Source organism: Cupressus sempervirens, chromosome 1 (assembly GCF_028749045.1).
Source record: "Cupressus sempervirens isolate cs-2001-9-10 chromosome 1, ASM2874904v1, whole genome shotgun sequence".
NCBI lineage: Eukaryota > Viridiplantae > Streptophyta > Pinopsida > Cupressales > Cupressaceae > Cupressus > Cupressus sempervirens.
Window position 1 is genome coordinate 362,013,323 of NC_143118.1, and position 26,533 is coordinate 362,039,855.

General features: G+C 37.1%; 2 protein-coding genes across 3 annotated transcripts in view; one reads left to right on the forward strand and one right to left on the reverse strand.

Moving 5' to 3' along the window:
* Positions 1 to 26,533, reverse strand: part of LOC149577752 (uncharacterized) — a 282,798-nt gene that overhangs the window by 221,557 nt on the left and 34,708 nt on the right. The gene's annotated exons all lie outside the window — the stretch shown is intronic.
* LOC149577753 (uncharacterized) lies at positions 3,759 to 4,653 on the forward strand. Its single transcript, XM_089791491.1, has 2 exons — positions 3,759 to 3,833; positions 3,969 to 4,653. Exons 1-2 carry the CDS (start codon positions 3,800 to 3,802, stop codon positions 4,550 to 4,552), a joined length of 618 nt encoding a protein of 205 aa, XP_089647617.1. The 5' UTR covers positions 3,759 to 3,799; the 3' UTR covers positions 4,553 to 4,653.

Here is a 26,533-nt window from a genome sequence, read left to right on the forward strand (position 1 = left end):
CTCTTTAAATATTAAAAAAAATCTTCAAGGCAATTTTAACCTATTTAATGCCAACTTTTGCAATTTAATCCAAAATTGATTTTGCAATGCCATTTAAATTTTTTAACAAAAATAAATCATTTCTCTAGAATCCAAAATTGATTTTCCTAATTCAATTTCACCATTACAAAATCAATTTTCACCAAAAATAAATAAAAAATCTAAAACAAATAAATCTAAAAAATTTCATTTTGAAAATGCTAAAGATTATATAACTACATCCAATTTTCAAAATAAAACCATCTAAGTCCACAAAATTTGTAAATTTATCCTGTCGGGTATTATTCTAACCATCGAAAAAGTGTTGTCTTTGAAATTTGTTCGGCCTAAGGATAAAATTACCAATTCTGGAAAATCAAGTTAAAGCCGGGTGAAAAACAAATCTAACCTCCTCCCTCCTGGCCCAAAGGTGTCTAAGGTGTAAAATTTTCTAAAATCGGGAATTTTTGGACATCTTCAAAAAAAAAAATTGCCAGGGCAATCAAGAAAAAGGGGGTCCCCAAAATTTTGGGGCGATGGTGTGAGAACCTCATAACAACAGTGAATGCCAAGATCAATTCAAGATCAAGGGCCAAGATTTAGCCAACAAAGCCCTAATCCAACTAGTAGCTTAGTTACCGATTCAAATGTGGATCTGGAAGCGGATGCGGCAAGCGGGTGCTAGATGTTGAATTTTATGGGGAAGGAAGTGGGGATGCAAATGCATATGGATGTGTGTGTGTGTATGCAAAGATATGAAAAAATATACAAAGTTAAAACATTTGATAGTATGATACTTGTAACTTCACCAACACACATTCACATTGAAATTTACATATTTACTAAGATTATAAACCATATCATATACATCTATGTTCATAATTCCAATCAGAGTAACGAGAATCGCCCAAAAATCGCCTGAATCGGCGATTCAGTGATTAGATTCAGTGATGGCAATTTTTTTGGAGTCGGAAATCGCCATCGCCGATTTCTTCAGGTGAATCGCCTGAATCGCCAATTTGGGCGATTCATCCAAAAAATCGCATGAATTGCCTGAAAAAATCGGCATGAATCGCCCACGGCCAATAAAGTATAGACTTGTAAAATTTTAAAAAATTGCTTGTTGTTTTTACTTTGTTTTTTACCTATTCTCTTTGTTATAACCCTAAAGGGCCTTCTATTTGTTTAACATGAGTAGAAGAGAGGAAAAGTGAGAGAGAAGAAGAGAAAAGAAAAGCCATAGGTTTCTAACCGGCAAGAAGAAAGAGCACAAAAGAGATCAGCAATCCATTTGGGGAGGCCATCAATTGCATTGGGAGCATTAAGGAGCCAATCTCAACACTCCTCAACTCATTTGCAAGAGGTAAGTGCTTTTTTTTTTTGCATGTTAGTGTATTATGCATTTTTTGTTAAATTTTTATAGTTTTCAAGATTTTTAGTTTAGAATCTAGATCTTGAATGTTCTTTATTTTTACTAAGTTGCAAACTAGGGTTTGTTGTTTTGTAGCTTTTATTAGCTTCAAACTTTGATATTTTACATATAAATTTTTATTGCAGCAGCCTTTGCTTTCATTTTTCGCAAATTCGCAATGGGTAGAAAAGATGAATGTTGGAAATATAACGAAGAGTTTCCTGGAAGAACCAAATATCAAACAAAATGTATTTTTTGTAAAGAAAAAATAACTTCTGGGGGTATTTATAGATTGAAATACCACATTGCTGCTATACTTGGACACGATGTTACAATTTGCACTCACCAAACTCCTGAGGCAAAACACATTTGCTTAATGGCATTAGAAAAAATTGAAAAAGACAAAGCCAATAGGAAAATGCAACTTGAAGGGTTAAGGGGTATTGGCTCCCATGTTCCCGCATCTGCATCCACATCTGCATCTGCATCAGCTTCTGCATCTGTAGGTTGTGTTGGAGAGAGTTCTTATAGGCCTCCTTTTTATTCTAGTTCTTCTGCTCGTGCTAGTGCTAGTCGGTCACATACTAAGACAGAGTCCCACACCAACCTATTGCAGCCTAGAGTGCGGAAAAACATAATGGATAGTTACTTTGTGCCCCGCACTACTCCTAGTTCCCAACCCACACTTGAGGGCATGGGTTTGAACAAGAAGATTCATGATGCTACAAGAAAGGAGATATGCAAATTTTGGTACTTTTGCAACATTCCATTTATTGCAGCCAGGTAATTGATTCTTATTTCGTTGTTTTCTTTAAAGTTAAAATTAAAAGTAAAAGTAAAACTTTAATTATATCTACTTGTTTTATAATTTGAGTCTTTGACATCTAAATTTTTATTTGTGGCAGGGCTCCTTATTGGCAGAACATGATAGATGCGGTTGCTATTTGTGGTCCGGGGTTTAAAGCCCCAACTGAGGCTGAGTTGAGCGGATACCTCTTGGATGAGATGGTAGAGGACATGAGGGCTGAGCTTGAGGAGAACCGAAAGGAGTGGATTGCAAAGGAATGCACCATCATGACTGATGGTTGGACAAATAGGAGGAATAGAACACTCCTCAATTTTCTTGTATCCTGTGGAGGTAATTGATCATTCTACTTTCCTACATACGTAATTGTAAATTTTGATTTGTTGAATGCTAATTTGTTGATGATCCATTTAATTTTAATATTCTAATTCATTGTTTTGTTACTTGTAGGATATACCATGTTCATCAAATCCATCGATGCTTCCGCACATGTAAAAAATGCCACATACTTATGTGAGGCTATTGAGGAAGTCATAGCAGAGGTGGGAGAACAAAATGTGATCCAGGTGGTGACGGATAATGCAGCAAGTTATGTTGTTGTAGGTAAACTTTTAACCTTTCAAGTTTTGAAAATAAATTTATTTGAATTTTGAAATTTGAATTTCTAATTGACTTAAAATTGTTGTAGGTAAACTTTTGATGGAGAGGCACCCCACCATATTTTGGTCCCCCTATGCGGCACATTGCATTGACCTCATGTTGGATGAAATTGGCAAACTTGAGTTTGTCAAGTCATGTGTGGAAAGGGCAAAAAACATATGCAAATTCATTTATAATCATTCATTTGTCCTTAGCACAATGAGGAAGTACACAGAAGGCAAGGAGTTAGCTCGCCCAGGTATCACGAGGTTTGCCTCGAATTTCATTACCTTGCAGTCCTTGTTGACATCAAGGGATGAATTAAGGAGCATGTTTGTTGGGCGGGAGTGGATTTCCTCTTCCTATGCTACGACCACTGCAGGGATAGATGTGGCGGATTGCATATTTGATGAGGATGGTTTTTGGAAACCCGCTAGAGAAATCCTGCAAGTAAATTTATTGCAATTTAACATTTAGTATTTTACTTTTACTTTAAGTTATATTATTTTATATTTAAGTTTTGACTCAAGTTTTTTGTTTTACTTCATATGTAGGTCACTGAGCCCCTTGTAGCTTTGCTACGAACTGCTGATGGGGAGAAGCCCTCTATGGGCTACATTTATGAGGGCATGGATAGGGCCAAGGAGGCCATCAGAGACCAATATGCAGGAGTGCAGGAGAGGTATGGCCCTATTTGGGACATCATTGATAGGAGATGGCAGAATCAACTCCATCGACCCATCCATGCAGCAGCTTACTTTCTGAATCCGGCATATCGTTTCCGTCCTGAGTTCAAGGCGGATGCAGAGGTTCTCACTGGCTTATACACAGTGATTCAGAGGTTGAGTAGCGATGAAGATAGCGTTGCTGCGATTGTTGAGCTAGACCAGTTCAACAATAAAGAGCGGCCACTTTTCTCTGGCAGGATGGCCATAAATGCTCAGACAACACTACAGCCAGGTAAAAATTAAATAATATATTCAATGTTCATGAATCTAGATTCTAAACTTAAAGTTGATTATGTAATTTTAGAGTTAACTTGTAATTTGTAAATGAGACTAATTGTTTCTATTTTCAATTTTTCCCTTATTGCAGATAGATGGTGGCAAATGTTTGGGGCCACAACCCCAAAACTTCAAAAAATTGCCATTCGTATTCTGAGTCAGCCAAGCAGTGCTTCTGGATGTGAGCGCAGTTGGTCCATGTTCGAGCACATCCATTCGAAGAGGAGAAACAGGTTGACAGTGCAGAAGTTGAATGATATTGTCTTTGTTCATTACAACCTCCGTCTTAGGATCAGACAGATTTTGGGCACTGACTCCTCTCCAATCATTCTGGAGGAGATTGATCCAGAATCAGAGTGGCTCACAGAGGTTGTGGATCCAGTCTTCACTGAGGAAGACCATGTGTGGGTTGACCAGGTGGATATAGAGGCTGAGGCAGCTAGAGCACGTTCTTCAGATATTGGTAGATGCACACGTGTACGCACAGGCACAGGCCCTAGCGACATTCATGAGCCCATCTTACATGCGGGAGATATGGCTCAGCAGTCCTCTAGGACCTACATTAGACGCCTTGCTACTAGGCAAACTGGATACTCAAACGCTGAGGCTGAGGCTGCAGCCGAGCTTCAGAATGATGTTGAGGATGATGATGATGACTATGAGTCTGAGGCTTGAGCTGGAGCCTTGTTTTTATATTTTGTTTACAGATATTGATACTGAATCATTGATAGACATATGTTTCAAACTTTCATGGATCTTCATCTTAGATTCTTACATACATTTATAATTTGATGTCTTATGGATCATCTTACATACATTCTATGATTTAAATCATTATGATCATTTGATTTCTATTTACTTCAGCTAGCCTACAATTTACATTTTAGATAACATAGTTACATATGTGATGGATTTTATGTTCCATGTTTATGTATGCTAAGTTTTAACTTCTATTTGATGATGTTATAGTGTGTTTAAGTTATATTCAATAAAGGGTGCATGAAATAAGTTTTAAATTGTTAAAATCTTTAAATTTAAAGGGTTTTTTCAAATTTGCCGATTCATCACCGATTCATTGCCGATTCATTGCCAATTCACGATTCGATTCGGCCTTGCCGATTCCGATCCGATTCCGATTCTTGTTACTTTGATTCCAATACAAATCAGCAAATCATCACGATTACAAAATCAAAATCTAGTTCGTCATTCAATGTATCACCTAAATCCGCATCATATGGATTTGTAGAAAAATCCTAATCGTCTCTTTCAGGATCATTTTAGGGCTTAGGAGCAATAGATTGAAAGATATATTTCCTCATGTACTAATAAAGTATTTTGAGTGGCAAATATTTTTTAAAAAGGTTTTTCAGCTGTCTAGGCTTGTGGAGGTTGTTGGAGGTGTTCAGATGCTCACAGAAGCAGGCTAGAAGTGGCTTCCACCTACCCCCGCTCCTAAATCCGCTTATGCCTCTGCATGCAGGAAGCCCGAATCGGTATCTAAGACTAATAGCTACAAGCATTAAATGCTTGATCATCACATGAAGACACCGTCTTGTGGGCCAATGAGAAAATTACAATGATTTTGTAGACCAATCATAAATAGGCTAGGTAGCTGCCTTGAGTAGACTCCACAAATACACTTGGCATATTTTGATTGTATACTTGGACACATGCAACTAGAATTTCTAATTGGTGGAGGATGATTAGGTACCACCTTGACATGCTTATCTCATAAATTGATTGATTTCTTGGTGATAAGAGAAATATCTCTTGATACTCAACATTATCAATCCTTTGATCAACTCTGGCTGTCCAAATTATTTCCTCTCAAGGATTTCTTCTACTCTTGGAAACTTTCTCACTGCCGCGTTCTTGAATCTTGCACTTGAAATGATGCCTTTACCTCAATGTGTGCCCTAATATTCCTTTTGTATAACTTGTTTTCTTGGAATCTTGATTTTTTGGCCATAATCTCCTTTAAGTGGTGAAGTTGATGCACTTGGATTGTTCTACTCGATCCAATTAAACTTGGATTCCTAGAGGGAATTTAAGTTAATGAAAATGATGATAGCTCTTCTTTACTTGTAGTCTTGATTCTTTGATTTTATCTTCATGTTTCCATTGAGTTTTGTGTTTCCACCTTGCTCTAAAACTTTGAACTTGCACCTTCACCTTGTTTGAAGCCTTGAGCTTGATCTTGCCACAACTCCTTTGCTCTCTAAGTATCTCCCTCTTACATGCCCACCTCGCAATATAAAAGAGGTAATTGCATTAAATGCAACAATTAGATATGAAACTCTTTGTAAATTTCACATTTTTCCTTGAAATTATAATATTGAAGAGTTGAAGTTTTCCAATTCTAGCCCATTTAAATCATTTCATCATGCAGTTGTTTAAGAGACCCAAGTTCAAGAGAGGGGGCAAATTGCATCATGATTGACTTGTTTTGACCCCAGAAAGGTTAGCAGTTTGGAAAGGGAGGTAGAAATGGGCATACTTGTACTTGAAAAGTGCAGATTCCGCACCAGTCAAGTACAGCCTTGTACATGGTAATTGCAGATTCCACAATTGTCAAGTAAAAGGTGTCGGTTGTACCAATTGCATTGCAAATTTCAACTTTTCTCCTCTACTTTTTGACATTTTCCTTGAATTTTCACTTGAAACTCCCACATTTGAAGGCAGGGACATGAGGGGGGATCTTGATTGTACTTAACAAGTGTGGATTCTGCACTAGTCAAGTACAAGCTTTTGTGTGGTAAATGTGGATTCCGCACTTGTCAAGTACAATGTGTTTTGACAAAGGTGAACTAAGAGGGTTAAGTGGCAGGGCGGTATACATAAAATATAGCATTTAAGTTATGTAGGTTATACTTTTAAACTTGAAGTTATATTTTATGTATACACTATCAGGATGTTGGAGAGTGGTTTCAAATTCATAGAGATTATAATGGAGAGTATAGATTTTGGGATATTCTAGAAAATTTCAAACTTAAACAAATTTCAGAAATCAGCACACTTTCATCAATGTTCTTTTTCAAGTTAAAACTTCATCTCTTCTTGCGTTACATCTTTCACTCCATCCTTTTACAAATAGGTTAATTTATTTCATCACAATACTTGTGACTTCAATTTCACGTCCTTGACTACCTTGGCAGATCTTTCACTTGTATCCCCCCTAGCGAGCCAAGGTTGCTCAAACTCATCTCTTGGACTCAGAGACATGAAAATTGCTACTAAACTAAGACTACAAAGGACAACTACTCCCTACCAAGCGAAAAGACAAAGCCCTAATTTGAAATGGGTGATGGTGTGAAGACCTCACAATAGTACATTGTTTACTCCATGTAATCAAGTGGTCCCTTAGGGAATAAACATTTTGGCATGGCTTTTTCTACAAAGCTTAGAGATTTAAATCACACGAAAAAATTGGCAGCAAGCAGTATGGCAATGTAAATGGGTCAACCCTGGGAGCAACCAAAAGTATTTGAATTTGAAGAAGAAAATACAACAAAAGAAGAATTGACACATACCTTATATACTTGTGGGGAGTCTCCATCAACTCCTATGCTCACTCGAAAGCCTTCCCAAGGGGTTCCTCAGAGAGAAGTCTGAAAAGGGTTAAGGATGGATGCAAACATTGAGCATCTCCTAGCAACATTATTGTGCACACTCGCACATAATCTAAAAAGCCTTTGAGATCTTCAAGAAGACTGAGAGCAAGAACTATGTCAGCAACAAATAATACAATAGTGTGAGGAAGGGAACCAGAGGGAGGAAAAAGAGAGTGACACAAGCACATGTCCTAACTCTGGCAATTCCAACAATTAATGCCCATTCTACTTAACAAGGATAGATGGTGATGTACTATGCACACTAAGGGAGAGAAAAAAGGAAAAGCATTGGTGAGAAGATCTCACTAAATCAGGGAACAAAGTGAGAAGCAATGACGGTTGCAAAGAACCATTCAATAAACTCAAAGCCCACCACAAAGAAAAAGTCAAAGTGTTAGTCAAAGCCAAAGTCGAGAGAGGAGAGAGCCACCCAATGAAGAAGGCACAATACATGTGGAGCAAGTGGGAGGAGATTGCCAGAAACCTTTTACTCCCTAATGAGGTAGGAGAAGATCTTGTTGACCAAGAAAACAATTCATTCACACAAGCAATGTCATACAAGGAAGACTCGGATATCAAGTCCATTAAGAGCAGCCCGTCAATGCACCCTGCATGTGACAAAGACAACAAAACAAGTAACCTCAAGAATGAAGTTGCCCAAATATGGGATGAGGGAGATACTTTGAGGAAGGTAACAAAGGTACAAGGGATGCTGACAGTGGACATAAAGAAGGCTTACACATAGTCGAGAGTGCAGCACTAAAGCATTGGCAAAAGGGAAGCAGTCCAGTCATATCCTTAGTAGGCAGTGCATACACTTCTGGAATGGTGACCCTCCCCCCTTGAGTAGAGTCCTAGCTTGGATAGACAAAAACTCCCTAATCGAAGGATCTAATGTCACATTGCAAAACATGTGAGAACATATAGCCCACAAGAAAGCAAGTAGATAGAGATTACTGGCTAAGGCATTCCTTACCACACTATTAGGAATAGCCACTAATTGGTGCTTAGGTCTAGATGCAAAAAAATAAAAACTTGGGAAGATTTAAAGGAGGCACTCTAGGAGGAATTTAAACTCCTCAAGAATGACAATGAGACTGTGGTCGAACTCTCTAACACTAAGCAAGGAAACAAATGAGAATGTACAAGCTTACAATCGTTGGCTCCAAGATTTTCTTGGCAAGATAGAGGCCTAACCAGCTAACTGATTGAAGAAGCATTGATTCATTGAAGGTCTAGTTCCCTCATTAAGGAATAATATGAAAATACTACCCCCATCCCCCTATGCCAGTGCTTAAAAGCGGGCCATGGACATTGAAAGTGAAACCAAAACATCATGGAGAGAGAAGAGAGTTAGTGATGAAGAACTATGGAGGATAGTGGCAATGATGGTGAAACAAAAATCGTACAAGCCCTTCGAAGGGATATACTGCACATGATGAGGGAACTAAATATGGAGAAAGAAAAGTTTAAGGAAATCAAAGAAGTGTGGTGCAGTCATTCCAAGATAATTCACACAAAACCACCAATCCAAAAAGTTGTTTTGTTACATCCATCAAATATTAGGACATTCCATCAAGGAATGCTAGTACAACTTGAAGACAAGAAGAGCGCAAGTGTTATTTCCACAAGGAGAATGGGCAATTGTCTCACCCACACCACCAGAACCACTTGCAAGTGCAAATGAAACACCTTGTGGATACTGTAACAAAAGGCGAGGCAACAATAATAATAATAATAGCAATAGTAGTACACAGAGCAAAATCTAGTGTGATACAAAAGGAAGACTTTTGATCCAGTGTAGAAAGTGCAATATAATGTCCTGAAGGCAAACTCAACCTAAAGGCGATCTTAACCCGAAAGCAATCTTAGCCCCAAGGGGATCTCGTCCGGAGGCAACCTCAATCCGAAGGAAATCTCGACCCGAAGGAGATCTCGACGCGAATGAAATCTCGACCCGAAGGCAATGACTTCCCGAAGGGGATCTCTATAAAAATACTCTGACGGTGATCTCGGCCTAAAGGGGATCTCGACCTTAAAGGGATCTCTGTATGGATGCTCCAAATGCAATCTGGGCCCAAAGGGGATCCCAACCTGAAGGGGATCTCAACCCGAAGGCAATGCTCTAATACCACTGTAATGTTCCCTAGTTCGCATTTACACCAAATTTCACAGGAGAGTACATATATGATGAAGAGGGAATCAACCCAAGGTGTACGGAAATTAGGTTGTAACCGTAGGACAAAGATGAGATGGGAAGTTCGTACCCTCCTTGGGACAAATAGTTCGTACGAATAGTGCAAACGAGCGTATGGTAAAGAGGCGAAGTATGACCACGCAGCCTTGAGGGTGTATGGTGGTGACCAAGCCAATGGTGTACAATGAGAGGGGTGTCAATACGGTACAATAGCAAGCCGTACAGTAGTCGGGCGAGGGGATGGTAGCGTATGGTGGAAAAAGGGTGGAGTTGAAGCATACAAATGTGGATGAAGGGTATCCGTTCAGGGCAAGGAGAAGAGGGAGGAGGGGGTGGCTGTATGGTGATGAGAGAAAGAGTACACCGTGTGGAAGTCTTATCGGGTGTCTTAGCAAGCCTATACTTAGGATCTTGGGGGTAGTGAAGGTGGAGGAAGTGCACAGAGCAAGAAACTTCAGTGATGCCAAACCCAACAGATATAATAATTAGATACCAGTAATACTTGCTACATAGACATGCTCCAAACACGATAATTTGCAATGAGTGCCAAGAATGTAAATTAAATTTGCAAACAAAGTTGGTGCTCCGATTTGCCAAATCCGAGAAAAGTGATACATAGAATGGAATAGGGTGAGGGTCGAAGCCTACTAAAACCGAGATAGCCAAGTAGGGAAGATCTTTCACTTCCGAAATGATGAACAGCAGAGAATTCCAATAGGAATTCATGGTACAAATAAAATAATCCAAATCACCTAACAACTACTACCTACATACGTACTTAAATACCCTTCGGAAGAACTCCTAAGGGTTTACAAAGATAGCCGATGGCAACACCTACGGAAATAAAAATAAAAATGGGTCTGAGATATACTAAATCAATTGGAACCACAAATACAAATATTATTAACTTGGGCCCAATATTAATTAATTAAAGTAACTAATTAAAGGTCCTTTTTATTATATTATTTAAATTCTTGGACCAATTAATAATTAATTATGAAATTATTACATTAAAATTTGGAGACATGACATGCAACTAATGGGGTCATTTGCACGTGATTGCCGAAGTGATCATAATAACTTTGGCTTGCTATGCAAGAGTTATGGACCTCGAAAAATGAAGACAACTACTTAAAAGAAAACTAAAGAAGAAAGGAGTGAACGTGTTGATAGTGAAGGGGACAAATAAAGTATTGGCGATCACGAGATTACAAACAAAGAAGGCAATATATCCAAATCCCTGTATGAAGAAGAAATACCTTAAAAAGCAAAAGTTGACGTCGAACAAGCAATGGCAAAGGGAAGGAGAGCCTCAAATAAAACTACTAGTACTCCACTATAGTCAGAGTCCAAGAAAAGTATAGTAAGACAGGTGTTTGCAAACAACAGATTTTGTCAAGGTAACAAACCATCTACAAACTAGACAACAATTAAAAATCGCAATTACAAAAAGAGTCGGTGAAACAAGTAGCCATGAACAACATAAGTTGACGAAGGAACCAATACGCGAAGGGGACGTAGCCAATGACCACATGTTATTGGCAGTAAGCATCGAAAGTAAGTCGGTTATCATGGAGATGGAGATCATGGGAAGAAAATTGACAAACACCATTGTTGATATAGCCTCGGGAGTTAACCAACTACCTGAAGAGAATTGGAAGTGTTAGGGGAAGCCAACACTTCAGTTGACAAGCTTCCACTTAATGGGTGTTAAGCAACATGGCATCAAGTTGTTGGAAACACTCGTGGCATGAAAGGTGACATCACATTGGAGAAGGATGTGTATGACACTCTTCTAAGGAGAGGGTGATCGATTTTTGCCTGTAAATGATTTTAGGATCCATGATAGAGGTATAGAGAAGATTCAATTTTATTTTTATTGTATTTCTAACGCTCTGAATATAATATGTTGTGGATAATTTAATATAACTACATTTGATTGTATGTATTTCAGAACTTCCTTGTAATGGCTCCATGACTATTAATGGCTCTATGACTATTATATATTTCAGATATTCCGAATGTTGCAGGAGATACTAAGCACATGACTGCCTTGGTACTTTTTCTCTCCTCAACAATTCATTATATGTACTAAAGGTTAGTGTCATGTCTACGTATTTCATTGCCCTGCTATACGTAGTGAATTTGGTCTGTTAAATCTGCATCCAATGAACACTTGATCTTCTGGTATTGGGTGTCATTTTGGGACTACTGTAGCATTACATCTTAGGCTGCGATTGCTGGAGAAGCTTGATATTTTGCCAAGTTCACTATTACATTTTACATCTCATTGTATGGGTGTTTGATAAGTACTATTTATGTAATGAATAAAGAAGATATGTTCATTTAATTGTGTATAATTATTCTGATATCAATTGAAGTTGTGTATGCAAAGTTTAATTTTGAATAAGTTAAAGAATTTGGTGGTTGTCGAAGTTATAACCGGTTGGGGTTATTACGTATTCTACCTTGAGTACATCTCGATCTACCATATATCTAACATAATGCTAAGGGATTTCAATGTGCTTTGATCAATTGTGGAAAACTGGATTCATAGACAACTTGATACAACTTTGATTGTTCTAATTCACAACTGTTGGCTTCAAGGGTTTTCCGAACAATCCAACTAACAATTTTCTTAACCATAATGCTTCTCTAGCTCCCATGGAAGAAGCTATGTATTCTACCTCAGTGGAACTTAAGGCGATTGATTATTGCTTTCTACGGAACCATGATATCATAGCCGAACCAAGACTAAAACAACATCTTGTAGTGCTCTTACGATCAGTGGAGTTGCCAGCCCAATCAAAATTAGAGTACCCATGAAGTTGGATCTCAACTTGCTCATATTTAAGACCAAATCCGATCCTACTACGCAAGTGTCGTGAGATGTGGTTCACTGATATGAGATGAATCTTCTTAGGTTCGCACATGAATTGACTTGAGGTACTAGTTGCATAACAAATGTCAGGACGAGTGTTCACCAAGTATATTAATGATCCAATTATTTCTCTATAGTAAGTTGGATCAGTAGGTTCTGATTTAAACTCGTCGATCTTAAGTTTGTGAAGATTTGCTTCCACTGGTGCAAACAAGGGCTTGCAGTCCATCATCCCAAATTTGGTCAAGATGTCAACAGTGTACTTTCCTTGATCTAAGAAAATGTAATTTTCCTTTTGTCATGCTTCTAGACACAAGAAGTAGTGAAAAAGTCCAAGATCTTTCATGTATAAGATCGTCTTCACCTGTTATTAGTAAGTCATCAACATATAAGATGAGAATAATCATATCACCATCTGTTAGTTTGAAATATATGTTAGGATCAGCTTCATTTTTGGAGTACCCTAATTTTGAAAGATAGTTGTATATTCTTTCATACCATGCCCTGGGGCTTGTTTAAGACAATAGAGTGTTTTCTTCAATTGACATACATAGGAATTTTTGTCATGAGTGACAAATCCTTCTGGTTGTTCTATGTATACTTCCTCTTCGATGACACCATTTAGAAAGGCAGTTTTAACATCCATTTGATGTACTTTCCACCCTTTAGACGTTGTAATGGCTATAATAGTTCTAACAAAGGTATGGCAAGCAACTGGAGCAAATGTCTCTTCATAATTGATTCTAGCCTTCTGAGAAAATCCACGAGATACAAATCTAGCTTTGTATTTTTCAATACTTTCATCTAGAGCATGTTTGATTTTAAATAGCCATTTGGAGAAGAAAACAAATTTATCTTTAGGTCTAGGTACAAAATCCCATACATCATTTTTTAGTATAGATCATAGTAATGATAATCGCCATGAAATCACCAAAATCGTCGATCTGGCGATTCGATTCATGGCTGCCAATTTTTTTGGAGTCAGTGAATCAAATTGTCGATTTCTTGGCATGAATCGCATGAATCGCCAATTCATGCGATTCATGCAAAAAATTACATGAATCGCCTCCATGAATCGGGTAGCCAAAGAGTAAAGTCATTTTTTCTAAGAACATGTGTTTTTTAAATATATTTTTTTGCCTTTACTCTTTGTTTTAACCCTAAAGGGCATTGTTCAAGCCTTGTTTTTTTAATTTTGTTTACAGACACTGATAGACATACGTTCCATGGATCTTCATCTTAGATTCTTACATACATTTATGATTTGATGTCTTATGGATCTTCATCTTACATACATTCTATTATTTGAATCATTATGATCCTATGATTTCTATTTACTTCAACTACAGCCTACAATTTACATTTTAAGTGTAACGTAGTTACATATGTGATGGATTTATCATTTATGTTCCATGTTTATGTATGTTAACTTGTATTTGATGATGTTATAGTGTGTTTAAGTTATATTCAATAAAGGGTACATGAAATAAGTTTTAAATTGTTTAAATCTCTAAATTTCAAGGGTTTTTTAAATTTCGCGATTCGTGGCTGGTTTGATTCCGATTCATAATTCGATTCGAACTTGCTGATTTCGATTCTCGTTACTTTGGTATAGATTGGTATTCTTCGACCACTGCATCTTTTCAAGGTTGACATGATAATGCTTTTTTAACACTTGCAGGTTTTGTTTTGATGAGTTCGGATATTTGTGCAACATAACATGAATGGCTCCTTGTTCTTTGGCTTTCTCTAAAACTTCATCAAGTTTTACTTGATTTTCTTCTATCATTTTTCTTGCCCAAAGTGGCCTCTTTTTTATTGTTAGGATTTTCAGTATTTTCTATATTCGAGCTTGGAAGTGAATGACTTCCAGAATCACTCTCCCTTTAATTCTCCACTGCGGGACTCTCATCTAATTCGGTAGTTTGTTCTGTGTATAATTTATCAATGTTCTTCGAAAGATTGAAAGCAATGTCTTTTTCAAATTTTACAGCTCTACTGATTTCAATAGTTCTTTGTCCAAGGACGTAAATCTGGTAGTCTTTGGATGGTTCACTGTATCCTACAAATATGTCTTTCTTTCCTGATGCTTCTAGTTTAGTTCTCTTTTCCTTGGTTATATGAATGTATATAGGATATCCAAAGATTCTTAGCTGACTAAAGTCTGGCTTGTTTCCTATGAATACTTCTTCAGGGGTTATATTCTCTAATATTGAATGAGGGCATCTATTTTGGATGTACACTATGGTATTAGAAGCTTCAGTCTAGAATGAGATGTGGAGATTTTGGTCATGCATCATGGCTTCAGTAGATTCTATGATAGATTTGTTTTTCCTTTCTGCAACTCCATTCTGTTGCGGATTATATGGTACAAAAAACTCCCTCTTAATCCCAACAGAGATGCAGAATTCTTTAAAGTTTTCCAAAATGTATTCACCCCCATTGTCAAATCTTCGAGTTTTGATTTTCTTCACAATTTGGTTTTCAACTAGAGCTGTAAACTCTTTGAATTTGGATAATAGTTCATTTGATTCCTTAAGTCTAAGAAAGTAACTCCAAGTTTTCCTATAGAAATCGTCCATAAAAATTACAAAATATAGACATCTTCTTAGAGTAGGTACTGACATAGGACCACACAGGTTAGTTTGAATAAGTTCAAGTGGAGCTTTGGATCTATGTTCACTTTTGGGAAAGGACCCTTTTGGATTTTTACCTAATGCACATCCTTTGCAAGTTCCAGAGTGATCAAGTTTTAAACTAGGTAACCTGGTTACGATTTTTCCTATGAATGGTAAGGCACAAAAATGAAGATGTCCAAGTCTTCTATGCCAGATTTCATTAGTATTTGAGCTTTCATGATTTGGGGCTAGATTTTGATGGTTATAGAGTTTGTACAAGCTTTCATCTCTGAAACTGATGGTTTTTGCATTCTTGATGTTAGAGTTCTTAGGCTAAGATAGTACTTTATCTTCTTGGAATGTAATTTGATACCCTTGATCTGCAAGGCCATATATTGAGACCAAGTTTCTTTTTAAGCCGGGAACAAACAATGGATTCTTTAGTTGAAAAGTGATTCCTATTTTTAGTTGTATTGAACATGATCCAATTCCTTTTACTAGATATGTAGAATTATTCCCAATAGGTACTTCTTCAAAGGAGTATCCTTCAAAGGTTTTGAACTTGTCTTTAAAACTAGTTATATGACAAGATGCTCCACTATCTGTAATGTTCCAATCCCACAAAAGATAATTTTTTACTACATTTGTTCCTGTCAAGTGGTTGAGTGGTGTGGTACGGAGAGGGTTTTGGCGACTTGGATGGTTGTACACTAAAATTAGTATGGGTCGTACGATGTAGACTGGTTGTACAATGCAGCTGAACTGCCATAGGATATTTGGGTTGGGGCCATACGGGAGGAATAGAGATGGTCATACAGTATCTATGTCATGTTCCCTATTTTGCCCCTTTTAAAATGGAATTTTGCAATAATAATAATAATAATATAAGAATAAACAATTAAATAGAAAAAATAAATTATAATTATATTATTATAATTAAATATTTTAGTTTATTAAAATAAATAACAATTAAAGAAAATAATCATATTACAAATAAATAATAATATTATAATATAAATATTATTATATATAACAAAATTGTAATTCAAAGATACATATTGATCTGCATTGTAGAAATGACAATGACAACAAATAAGTCCCTTATTTTCCTCTAGTAGAAATTAATAGTAAATAACAAAATAAATAAGTTGATTTAATAATAAATATAATTTATGATTACATTAATAATATATAGTGAAGACATTATTATAATATATTAATACAAGAAAATATAATAAAGTAATATAATAATATAACTAAATAACATTTAATATGCTCTGTGAATGACAACCATTTTATCCAGGGCAGTGTTTCTATCGATGATATGGAAGACTCGTGTTGGAAGTCTGCGATGATATTACGTCTGATTATAGAGGAGAATGGACAGCATAGCATACCAACTTAAGGATAACGATGCATGATAACTATGAGTTCAGCGACAGTTCCATAATTGCTAAGAAATGATCATGATTATGATTACTGCATAACAAGATACGTAACGGACGTGTCTCTTACCAAGGGTCTCATCGTTTCCAGATACATCATATAAGAGGGATATTAAGAGAGACACTTTAGAGGAATACGAAGGAAAAAAAAAGACTACTACCCACACCCTCAATAGGAAATGCATATTTAAGGAAAAGTAAGCATCTCGTCTACCATGATCGTCTGCATCAACGTGGACACCAAATATTTTATGTAAGCCGTCAAACATAGAAGACTTAGACTGAGCCAAAGTCGCTAAGATTTACCACCAGCTTTGAAAGGAAGAGTGCGCTTTAAACCCAACTTCTTCAAGCTTATTCCAAACCCAAGTTGAAATACATATCACATATATACGAAAAGCTAAGAAACCAAGCATCATTACAAAACAAGCCGGAAGGAAATCATACTGTTAACCGAGTATATAGACTCTGTATCAGAGACAGAGAAAAGCTGACCACACAAACTAAAAGGCAAGGAGTGTATTAGTTAGAATTATCAAGGGGAGTATAGGAGCGTAACTCTACATTAGAAACAATACAAAGATCATGAGAGAAGAATTCACATAAGGGGTTGTTGGAGTTTAGGCGGCATACGCCGCCATTAATTTTGGCATCATTACATCTATACTTGGGCGTTGAAAATCTCTGCTATATTGTGGGCAGCGTTATTGAGATTGATGATAAATTGTATTGTCTGTTGCAACAGATTTCTACATACAAGTTCTTCTAGATATATCATCATTTCCTTAAGTGATAAAGGGAATAAATTGCAGCATTGAATTATAACCAAGTTGTGGTTATTGGCATAAGATATTAGCTATATTTCATTTCAGCACTTCTTGCATTCTGTTAATTCCAAAAACATATATTTTCGTAAAAGAAACAAAAAGTTTCCAAACCAAACATACAAAATTTACATTTGTGCCCCCATTGCATTGTGTGAGCCAATAGGGTTCATTACAATCTAGGCACAGGTCGTACGGTAGATAGAATGATGTCCGTACGGTATCCAGAAACAAGTTGTACGGTGGGATGATGTGGTGAGGTACGATGTGAAGGCATAGTTATACGTATGGTAGGGAGGAGGGAAAAATGGGTCATACAGTAGGGTAATGTAGCAATATGGAAAAGATATGCTTTGTGCTATAGGAAGTAGATGGTGTATGGATGGAGAGGAAATGTCCAGGCATGCAATGAATAAACTTAGATACTAGAATTCATCAGATAAAAAAAAACAAGAATGGAGATTGAACACATATAACCTACAATTGATTGAACACATATAACCAAATTTTGCTTGTCCTTAACCAAACGCAATGTTGGATGTTGTAGAATGTGCTTGCCCTCCCATGTCACGTCATCCAATAGTGTCTCCAATGTACCAAATACTTTGTCATTGTGCAGTTCCGTAGGGTCTTCTCACAAACTTCAATGATCTCAGTCGGCTCCAATATGAGCTTCCCTTCTTCATTGAGCGGCGCAAGGTCTGCAGCTACCTTGATGTTTTGTCCTACAGCTTTCTTAAGGCAAGAGACACGAAAAACGTTATGAATGCAGCTCCCCTTTGGAAGTTCCAACTCATAGGCAACTTCACCGATGCAACGAACTACACAATAAGGGCCATAAAGTCGTGGTTCCAGTTTTTTTTTCCTTGTTACTTTCAACGAGGATTGCCTGTATAGCTAAAACCTGAGATAGACCAAATCTCCCACACTTCTCTCAATTCGGTGTCTATCGGCATATGTCTTTTATTGATTTTGCGCCCTTTGTAAGTTTTCCTTCAAGCATCTCAGGATGTCCTGCCCCTCCTGCAGCCAATCCCTCACCTGTGATGCGCAATTATCACCCAGTACGGTGTTGATAAATGAAAGGGGTTCATACCTGTATAGTGCTTTGAAGGGTGTCATTATGATGGACATGTGGTAAGTGGTATTGTAATAGTATTCCTTGAGGTGCATCCATTTGACCAACACCTATTGTTGTGTCAAAACGTAGTTCCAAAGGTAGCCTTCTAACCACTTGTTTACAATCTCTGTCTGTCCGTTTGTTTGAGGGTGGTAACTAGTACTTGGCGACAATTCTATTCCTACCAACCAAAACAGTTGTCCAGAAGATACTGATAAATCGTCCATATCGATCACTAACAATGTTTTAGGGCAACCCATGTAGACAAGAGACTTCTCTTAAAAATTAATCGGCTACCTGTGTGGCTTGAAAGTCTGAGGGAATGGCGAAGAAATGTGCATACTTCATCAGTCTGTCAACTACCATGAAGATACAGTCCTTCCCGTTCACCTTAGGGAGTCCAATAATGAAGTTCACCAAGATACTTTCCCACTTCTATTCTGGTATAGGCAGAGGTTGCAATAACTCGAAAGGTAGAGTATGTTCGGATTTGTTTTCTTGGCAAACCACACACTCTCTTGTATACTGCAATACATCTCCTTTAAGACCTTTCGATGAAAACCTCTCCCTGAGTTGTCTGTAAGTTTTGAGGAAGCCCAAGTGCCCAGCCAAGGGTGAGTCGTTGTAACGTCCCCATTTTTAGCAAGTTCCTACAATTGGCCAAGTCAGTTCACCATCACGACCCGCATGAGCCAACAGTAGGATTTGAGGGTCTTAGTTGTGTGGTTATAAGCTTTTTAGCAGCCTATGGTGAGGGATTTACTATTTATAGTAAGTCAATCTGTTGGTTCTGATGAGCTCAATTGAGTCAGAGGAGTTGGAGGATGCTCTCAGTTTTTTATTTCAAGCTTCCGGTTTGGGCTCCAAGAATATTGGAAGGTTCGTTCATCGTCTTTCATCATCAGAATCACTTTGGTGTTGTCAAATTTCAATTCTGATGCTTCTTCAGTTGTTTTCACAGGACAGGTGAATTATTATTATTATTCATCTAAATACATTAAGGTTATTATTTTTGTTAGTGTTGTCGGTTGGTCACCTCAGTATCATAGCTCGTTAGAACCCAGACAAAAAGTTTTAAATCGTGGGAAGAAGAAACAGTGGCCTTGCATGTCAGAATATTAAGCTATGGTGGAAAAGGTCATTTTTGGAGCCAAAAGTAATTAATAAATTATATTAATGGCACCTTATTATATTTTAATGTTGTGTAGAGAAAGCTTCTTAAGTGGAGTTCTTTTCGGAAACTGGTGTCATTTGAAGATTATAAATATGACGACATTTGATGAGAAAAGTATATTTAATTATCTTATTTTGATCTTTCTGTCTTTGTGACATTTCTTAGTCTAAAGTTTGTGCCCTTGCTGAAGTATAAGGGTTTAGGATCTATAGCTGAAGTATTCTAGATTTAATTCTGAGAATCCACAACTGAGGTATTGTGGACTTTTGAGTTTTATTATCGTCTCCTCTTTCTATATTAACTGTGGCTAAGGAGCATTTATACAATTGAATATTATAATTTCTCTGTTGCTGGACGAGGGTTTAGTCTGCAGATTGGAGTTTGTTTTGGGCAGCATTTGTAAGGGTAGACTATGAACGTCAAATTGAAATTGGACCAAGGAGCTTTCGATTTGACTTTACAATTACATTCTATGGCAAAGACCAGGTCCTTAATTTGTATAATTCAGTTAATATTACATAGTTTGAAAGTAAACAGGATGGCTTCAAATTCTGATTTATAATCAAACAACAATTAAATTCTCTTTTCATTATATTGCTATATGATTTGTTGATGAATGAATTCAAAAGCTCGTGTGAATCATTTCAGAATTGTTTATTGGCGTTTGATATTTATTTATGAAAAACTTATAAGGCCAAAATTAAATAAATTTGTGATTAGTTTCCTATACATCCTGATATTGTGTTTGAAAATTTAAAACATCATATATTCGGTGGTAATTGGGCTGCTTGCCAAATGTTTGACAAAATGTCAAACCATTGAAATGTGAAAGAAATTGATGCTTGATTTAGCCATAACCAGACAAGGTTATTTCAGTGGTATCAGCGGTTGGGGTTATTACGGTGGTATCAGATTCATTTCCTATCATCCTGTGGGGTAGAAAAGTTATTTTATTTTCAAATTTGTTGTTGCATTTGGAGTGACCAGCACTCTAGCATTTTCTAACCATGGACAGACACAGGAGCACTAGCAGTCGACGAAGTAATGAAGTTAGTGCAAGAATGAATGTTTTGTAGGGAAGTATGGAGAAACTTGAGCTTGATCAGCAAAGGTTGGCGGAGAGCTTGTCGGATCCAGAGACAGTTGAGAGGGCAGCAAGGTATATGGCTTCTACCTTTAGAAGGCCGACATCAAGGTTGCAAGGAAGGAAGCTTGAGTTTTCCCCAACAAGTGTCCATGATGCAGATGTACCTATATTTAGTACGACACCTACTAATCCTATCTGCAATGATGATATGGACTTATTTCACACGGACATGTGGATGTGTTAGTGCCCATGGTGGATAGCAACACTGAGCTTCGGCAGATTGAGGCTCCTAGAGTAGTTGCTACAGTTAATTCAGAGGCAATTGATGATGTAGTTGTCATTGACTGTTCAGACTCTCCCAAGGAGAGAGTTGTTATTGGAGACTTATATGTTAGCTATCGTAGTGTTACTCCAGTGCAAGAAGCAGTTGCTTCCTTAGGTGGGACCGAGGCATGTATGGAGTCACCCAACTGTGATGTTGGTGATCTGGGTGTTACAGCAAAGTTACTAGATGTGGGTTCATGTTCTAGTATTATTGATTCACAGCTTGATCTTGAGGCATGTGTGCAGAGTAAGGTGTTAGCAGTTGAGGCTTTATTGGGAGATGTGGATGCAAATAATATGGACATATCTGGTGATCCACTTGATGATGCTATGAGCTGCCCCCCGCATGACACCCCTTGTCAGATATTGGCTGATGACTCCGAGGAGTTTTTGGATGGATCCTAGGATCAATGTTTGCAGGATCTTACTATTGAGGTGGAAGCTAAGACATAAGAGGAGATTGATCCTGCGAGGGCTTTCATTTCTTCAGATGAGGAGTTGGTTGAGGTACATGGTAGTTGTATCTCGGACGCAAAATTGAGCGAGAATGATAGCACACGTATGAGCGATCTTGTGGTGGACAATTCTGATTCAGTTTCCTATCACAGTTTAGTTAGTGAGACAAAGAGCTTACATAGGAGGTAGGGGTTACAGAGGCATCATGTGACCAATCAGCTAAAGGTGAGTGAAAGTGACATCTCTTCATCTTTTCAGCATTATGATGTGATCTGTCTGATGTTGGCTTTCCAGCAGCCTATGGTGTGTTTTGGCTCCATTTGAGGGACTTACTATTTATAGTAAGTCAATCTATTGGTTCCGATGAGCTCAGTTGAGTCAGAGGAGTTGGAGATTGCTCTCAATTTTTATTTGAAGCTTCTGATTTGTGCTCCAAGAATCTTGGAGGGAGCATCTATTTATAGTAAGTCAGCCCGTCAAGTTCATTCATCATCTTTCATCATCAAGATCACTTTGGTGTTGTCAGATTTCAATTTTGATGCTTCTTCAATTGTTTTCGCAAGACAAGTGAATTATTATTAATCTAAATACGTTGAAGTTGTTATTTTTGTTAGTGTTGTTGGTTGGTCAACTCATTATCATAGCTCGTTGGAACCGGGACGAAAAGTTTTAAATCATGGGAAGAAGAAAGGGTGGCCTTACATGTCAGAATATTAAGTTATGGTGGAAAAGGTCATTTTTGGAGCCAAACGTAATTAATAAATTATATTAGTGGCACTTTATTATATTTAATGTTGTGTAGAGAAAGCTTCTTAAGTGGAGTTCTTTTAGGAACATGGTGTCATTTGGAAATTATAAATATGAGGACACTTGATGAGAAAAGCATCTAATTATTTGATTACCTTATTTTGCTCTTGTTGTCTTTGTGACATTTCTGAGTCTGAAGTTTGTGCCCTTGCTGAAGTATTGTAGATTTAATTCTAAGAATCCACAACTGAGGTATTGTGGACTTTTGAGTTTTATTATCATCTCCTCTTTCTGTATTAACTGTGGCTGAGGAGCATTTACACAATTGAATATTATAATTTCTTTGTTGTTGGACGAGGGTTTAGTCTGCAAATTGGAGTTTGTTTTGGGTAGCATTTGTAAAGGTAGATTGTGAATGCCAGATTGAAATTGGACTAGGCGGCTTTCAATTTGACTTTGCAATTACATTCTACAACAAAGACCGGGTTCTTGATTTGTAAAACTCAGTTAATATTACATAGTTTGAAAGTAAACAGGTTGGCTTCAAATTCTGATTTATAATCAGCCAACAATTAAATTCCCTTTTCATTATATTGCTATATGGTTTGTTGATGAATGAATTCAGAAGCTGGTATGAATCATTTCAAAATTGTTTATTGGTGTTTGTTATTTATTTATGCAAAACTTATAAGGCCAAAATTAAATAAAGTTGTGATCAGGTTCCTATACATCCTAATATTGTGTTTGAAAATTTAAGACATCATATATTCAGTGGTAATTGGGCTGCTCGCCAAGTGTTTGAAAAAATGTCAAACCATTGAAATGTGAAAAAAATTGATGCTTGATTTAGCTATAATCAGATAGGGTTATTACAGTGGTATCAGAGCTTGTCTACAAAGCGTTTGACGAAATGTCAAACAACTAAATTATAAAAGAATTTGGTGTTTGATGAAGTTATAACTAGTTGGGGTTATTACAATCGTGTACCTCCTTCAAGATTTTCTACTTCAGTTTGGATTCAAGCACTAAGTATCTCTGATCCTTATAGTGAATGATGCCATTCACCACTTTGTACCGATCATCCTAAGTGTAGCCATCCATTAGCTCACGGGCAAATGTGTTTTTAGAATATTCCACCAACAAATGTGCTTTTCAGTCGGCTGAAATCTGAGTCAATAAGCAGATAGCGGGTATCGTGGACAAAACATCTGCAACCATATTGTTCTTTCCCTTCACATATTCAACGTCAAAATTAAAAGCCTGAACCTTGCCTACCCATTTTTGTTGCCTTTCATTCAAGTCACGTTGCTCCAAAAAAATATCTTAAGCTATTATGATCTGTACGGATGACAAACTTTGCATCCACTAGATACTATGGGAACTTGGTTAGTGCATGAACGATGGCCAACATCTCTTTGTCATAAATGGAATATACACACTCTTCTTGTGTAAATTTCCGACTTTCATAGGCTATGGGTGCCGATCTTGCATCAGTACCACACCAATGCCTTCTCCGGATGTGTCATACTCCAAAATGAATAGTCGAGTGAAGTTAGGTAAGGCAAGTACTGGACAAATGCTCGTTACGTCTTTCAACTTATCAAAAGTGTGTTGCACCTTTTCATTTCATTGGAAGGATCCCTCTTTTGTCAAATCTGTTAATGGTGCGCTGAGTTGAGAGAATCCTTTTAAAAACCTCTGATAATAACTGCATAGTCAAAAAAAATCTTACAACTCAAAAAGAGATTTTGGGGGGGCAGGGGCAATTAAAAAATAGTCTAAATCTTCTCTAGATGAGCTTGTACTCCATATTTACTTACAACATGCCCCAAGTACAATATTTCTATCATACCGAATTTACAAATAGATCACTTAGCGAACAAAGACTGATTCTTCATGATCCTTAAGACTTCATCCAGATGCTTCAAGTACTCTTTCCATATCTTTCTATAAATAAGGATATCATCAATGAATACTAGTAAGTACTTACACAATTGTTTGTTGAAGATGTGATTCATGCATGCCTGAAATGTAGCAGGTGTATTTGTTAATCCAAATGGCATGATCAAGAACTCATAATGGTCGCAGTGACAACGAACGGCCGTCTTCTCCACGTCTTCTTCCCTCATGCGTATCTAATGGTATCTAGAATAGAGATCTATTTTTGAAAAATATACCATGCCATGTAGTTCATCCAATAACTCGTTGCTCCTCAGTGTAAAGTTTCTACAAATTCTAAATGAGCAGATCTGAAATAATATCTTTAATATTCTTGTTGTTCTGATCTTTTCTATCTGACCTTGAAATGAGATGACAATATTAATTGTCCTTCTTAAATACATATTTACTACAGAAGGTATCGATTTGGGGCAGAGTTGTTTATAGGAGCAGACTTGGTGTTCAACTGTGTGTACTTTAACAACAACTTCACCCCCCTTATATACCATAACCAAAGGGCATGTCCCTTAAAGGCACATGACCCTATCTAGGTCAGCCCAAAATACCTTCTCATAATCGATGCCTAGAAAGAAGAAGTTAATGTTAACTAATCTAGTTAATGTTAAAGCTAACAAACAGTCATTACCAAGGATCGCCAATTATGCCTAATAAAGGTGCAAGGTATTAATAACCAATAAAACGATATTCCATAAGAAGGGGATTGTGCAATCTGCACAGTCAGACCAGTATGAGGATTCAAGTTACAGTTTTAACACTCCCTCTTAACTTGATAATCATACTAAGAGATAACATATCTAGCATCATCAATTACGATGAATAAGCATAGAATGATACTCTATATCTTTATGAATCAGTGTAATGGGACTCACTGAGTCAGACCAAGACTCTGCAAGTCAGAGGCAGAGTCATGGTTTCTGAAGCAATCTGCCTCTTGACTCGGACTCGGCCGAGTGGTGGCAAAGTCCACTCAGACTCACCGAGTCCCGACGCATGGACTCTTGCCGGCAGCCAAGTAGGAAAAAGTGAAAAAAATAAAAAATGCTTTGTTTAATGTGGACTTTTTTTGTTCTTATAACATGTTATTGACCTAAAAAGGTCATTCCACCATTTGCTTATGCTCACAAGAGAGAAGAAAGAGTTAAAGAAGAATATTGGGGTTTTGAGAGAGAAATCAGCAAACCGGTTGGCTCTCTCGTATTGATTGCTAATGGTTTGTGCATCTTTGTAGCTTGCATTAAAGCATTGAAAGGAGCTTAAGGGAGCATTTGGAAAACGTTTTTACAAACTTGCATTTCCATTGTTTGTGCAAATTTGAAGAGGTAAGGTACAAGTTGCATTTTTTTTTGTCGTTTAACTTGTTTTATACTATATATTTTAAACTTTTACATTCGTATTTTTTAGTATTTTTACTTCTTATTTTGTTTAAATTTTTTTGGTCTCTACTCTCTACTACTAGTTTACTACTATCTACTATTTTTTACTTCTAATTTTGTTTACATTCATATTGCAGCAGGCTAGCAGCAAACACATTGAATTTTGACATTATGTCTCAGGGTGAGGGAAGTGGAACTAGGCCTCCTTTTAACCCTAATGCAAACACAAGTGGAATAGCAAAGGATAGGGTGAGATGACCCTTACTATAAAGGTCACCCAAACTGACTTTTGGCAATTCGTCAACACTTAGCATGCAACCGTAAATGTGTGAAGATATAATGTTTTGAAACAATTCACCAAGTAAACGGATGAAACAAATGCAGTAGATACCAACGATATTCAGGAAAATTTACTGTTATTAGCATTCAAAGACTGATCTGTACAAACTCTAGTGGAAATAGCAATTTTTTGTAATATTTCAATTAAAGGTAACAGCGTCTGATCATATACAGTTCTGAACTTAATTCTAAAACAATGAAGCAACATCAAGAACCTGGGATTTTGCATCCATGAGTTGTCACATGCATGAGTCTTTAAAATGGCACCTCTTCCTGCCGGTCTACAACCCTGCTGGTGTAAATCACTAAATGGTGGCTCAGGTCTGCTCCTGTCTGGGCATTACAGCACTGCCGTACCTGTACGGCTCTGGTACAATTTTTTTATATAATTTCTCAGCCCTCCAAACAGTGCCCAAACTGATATGTGGTGAATCGCCTAGTGTGAATTAAATAGCCCCCTAAAAATATCGAAGGCAATTCTAAACAGTTTGTGAAGTGGAG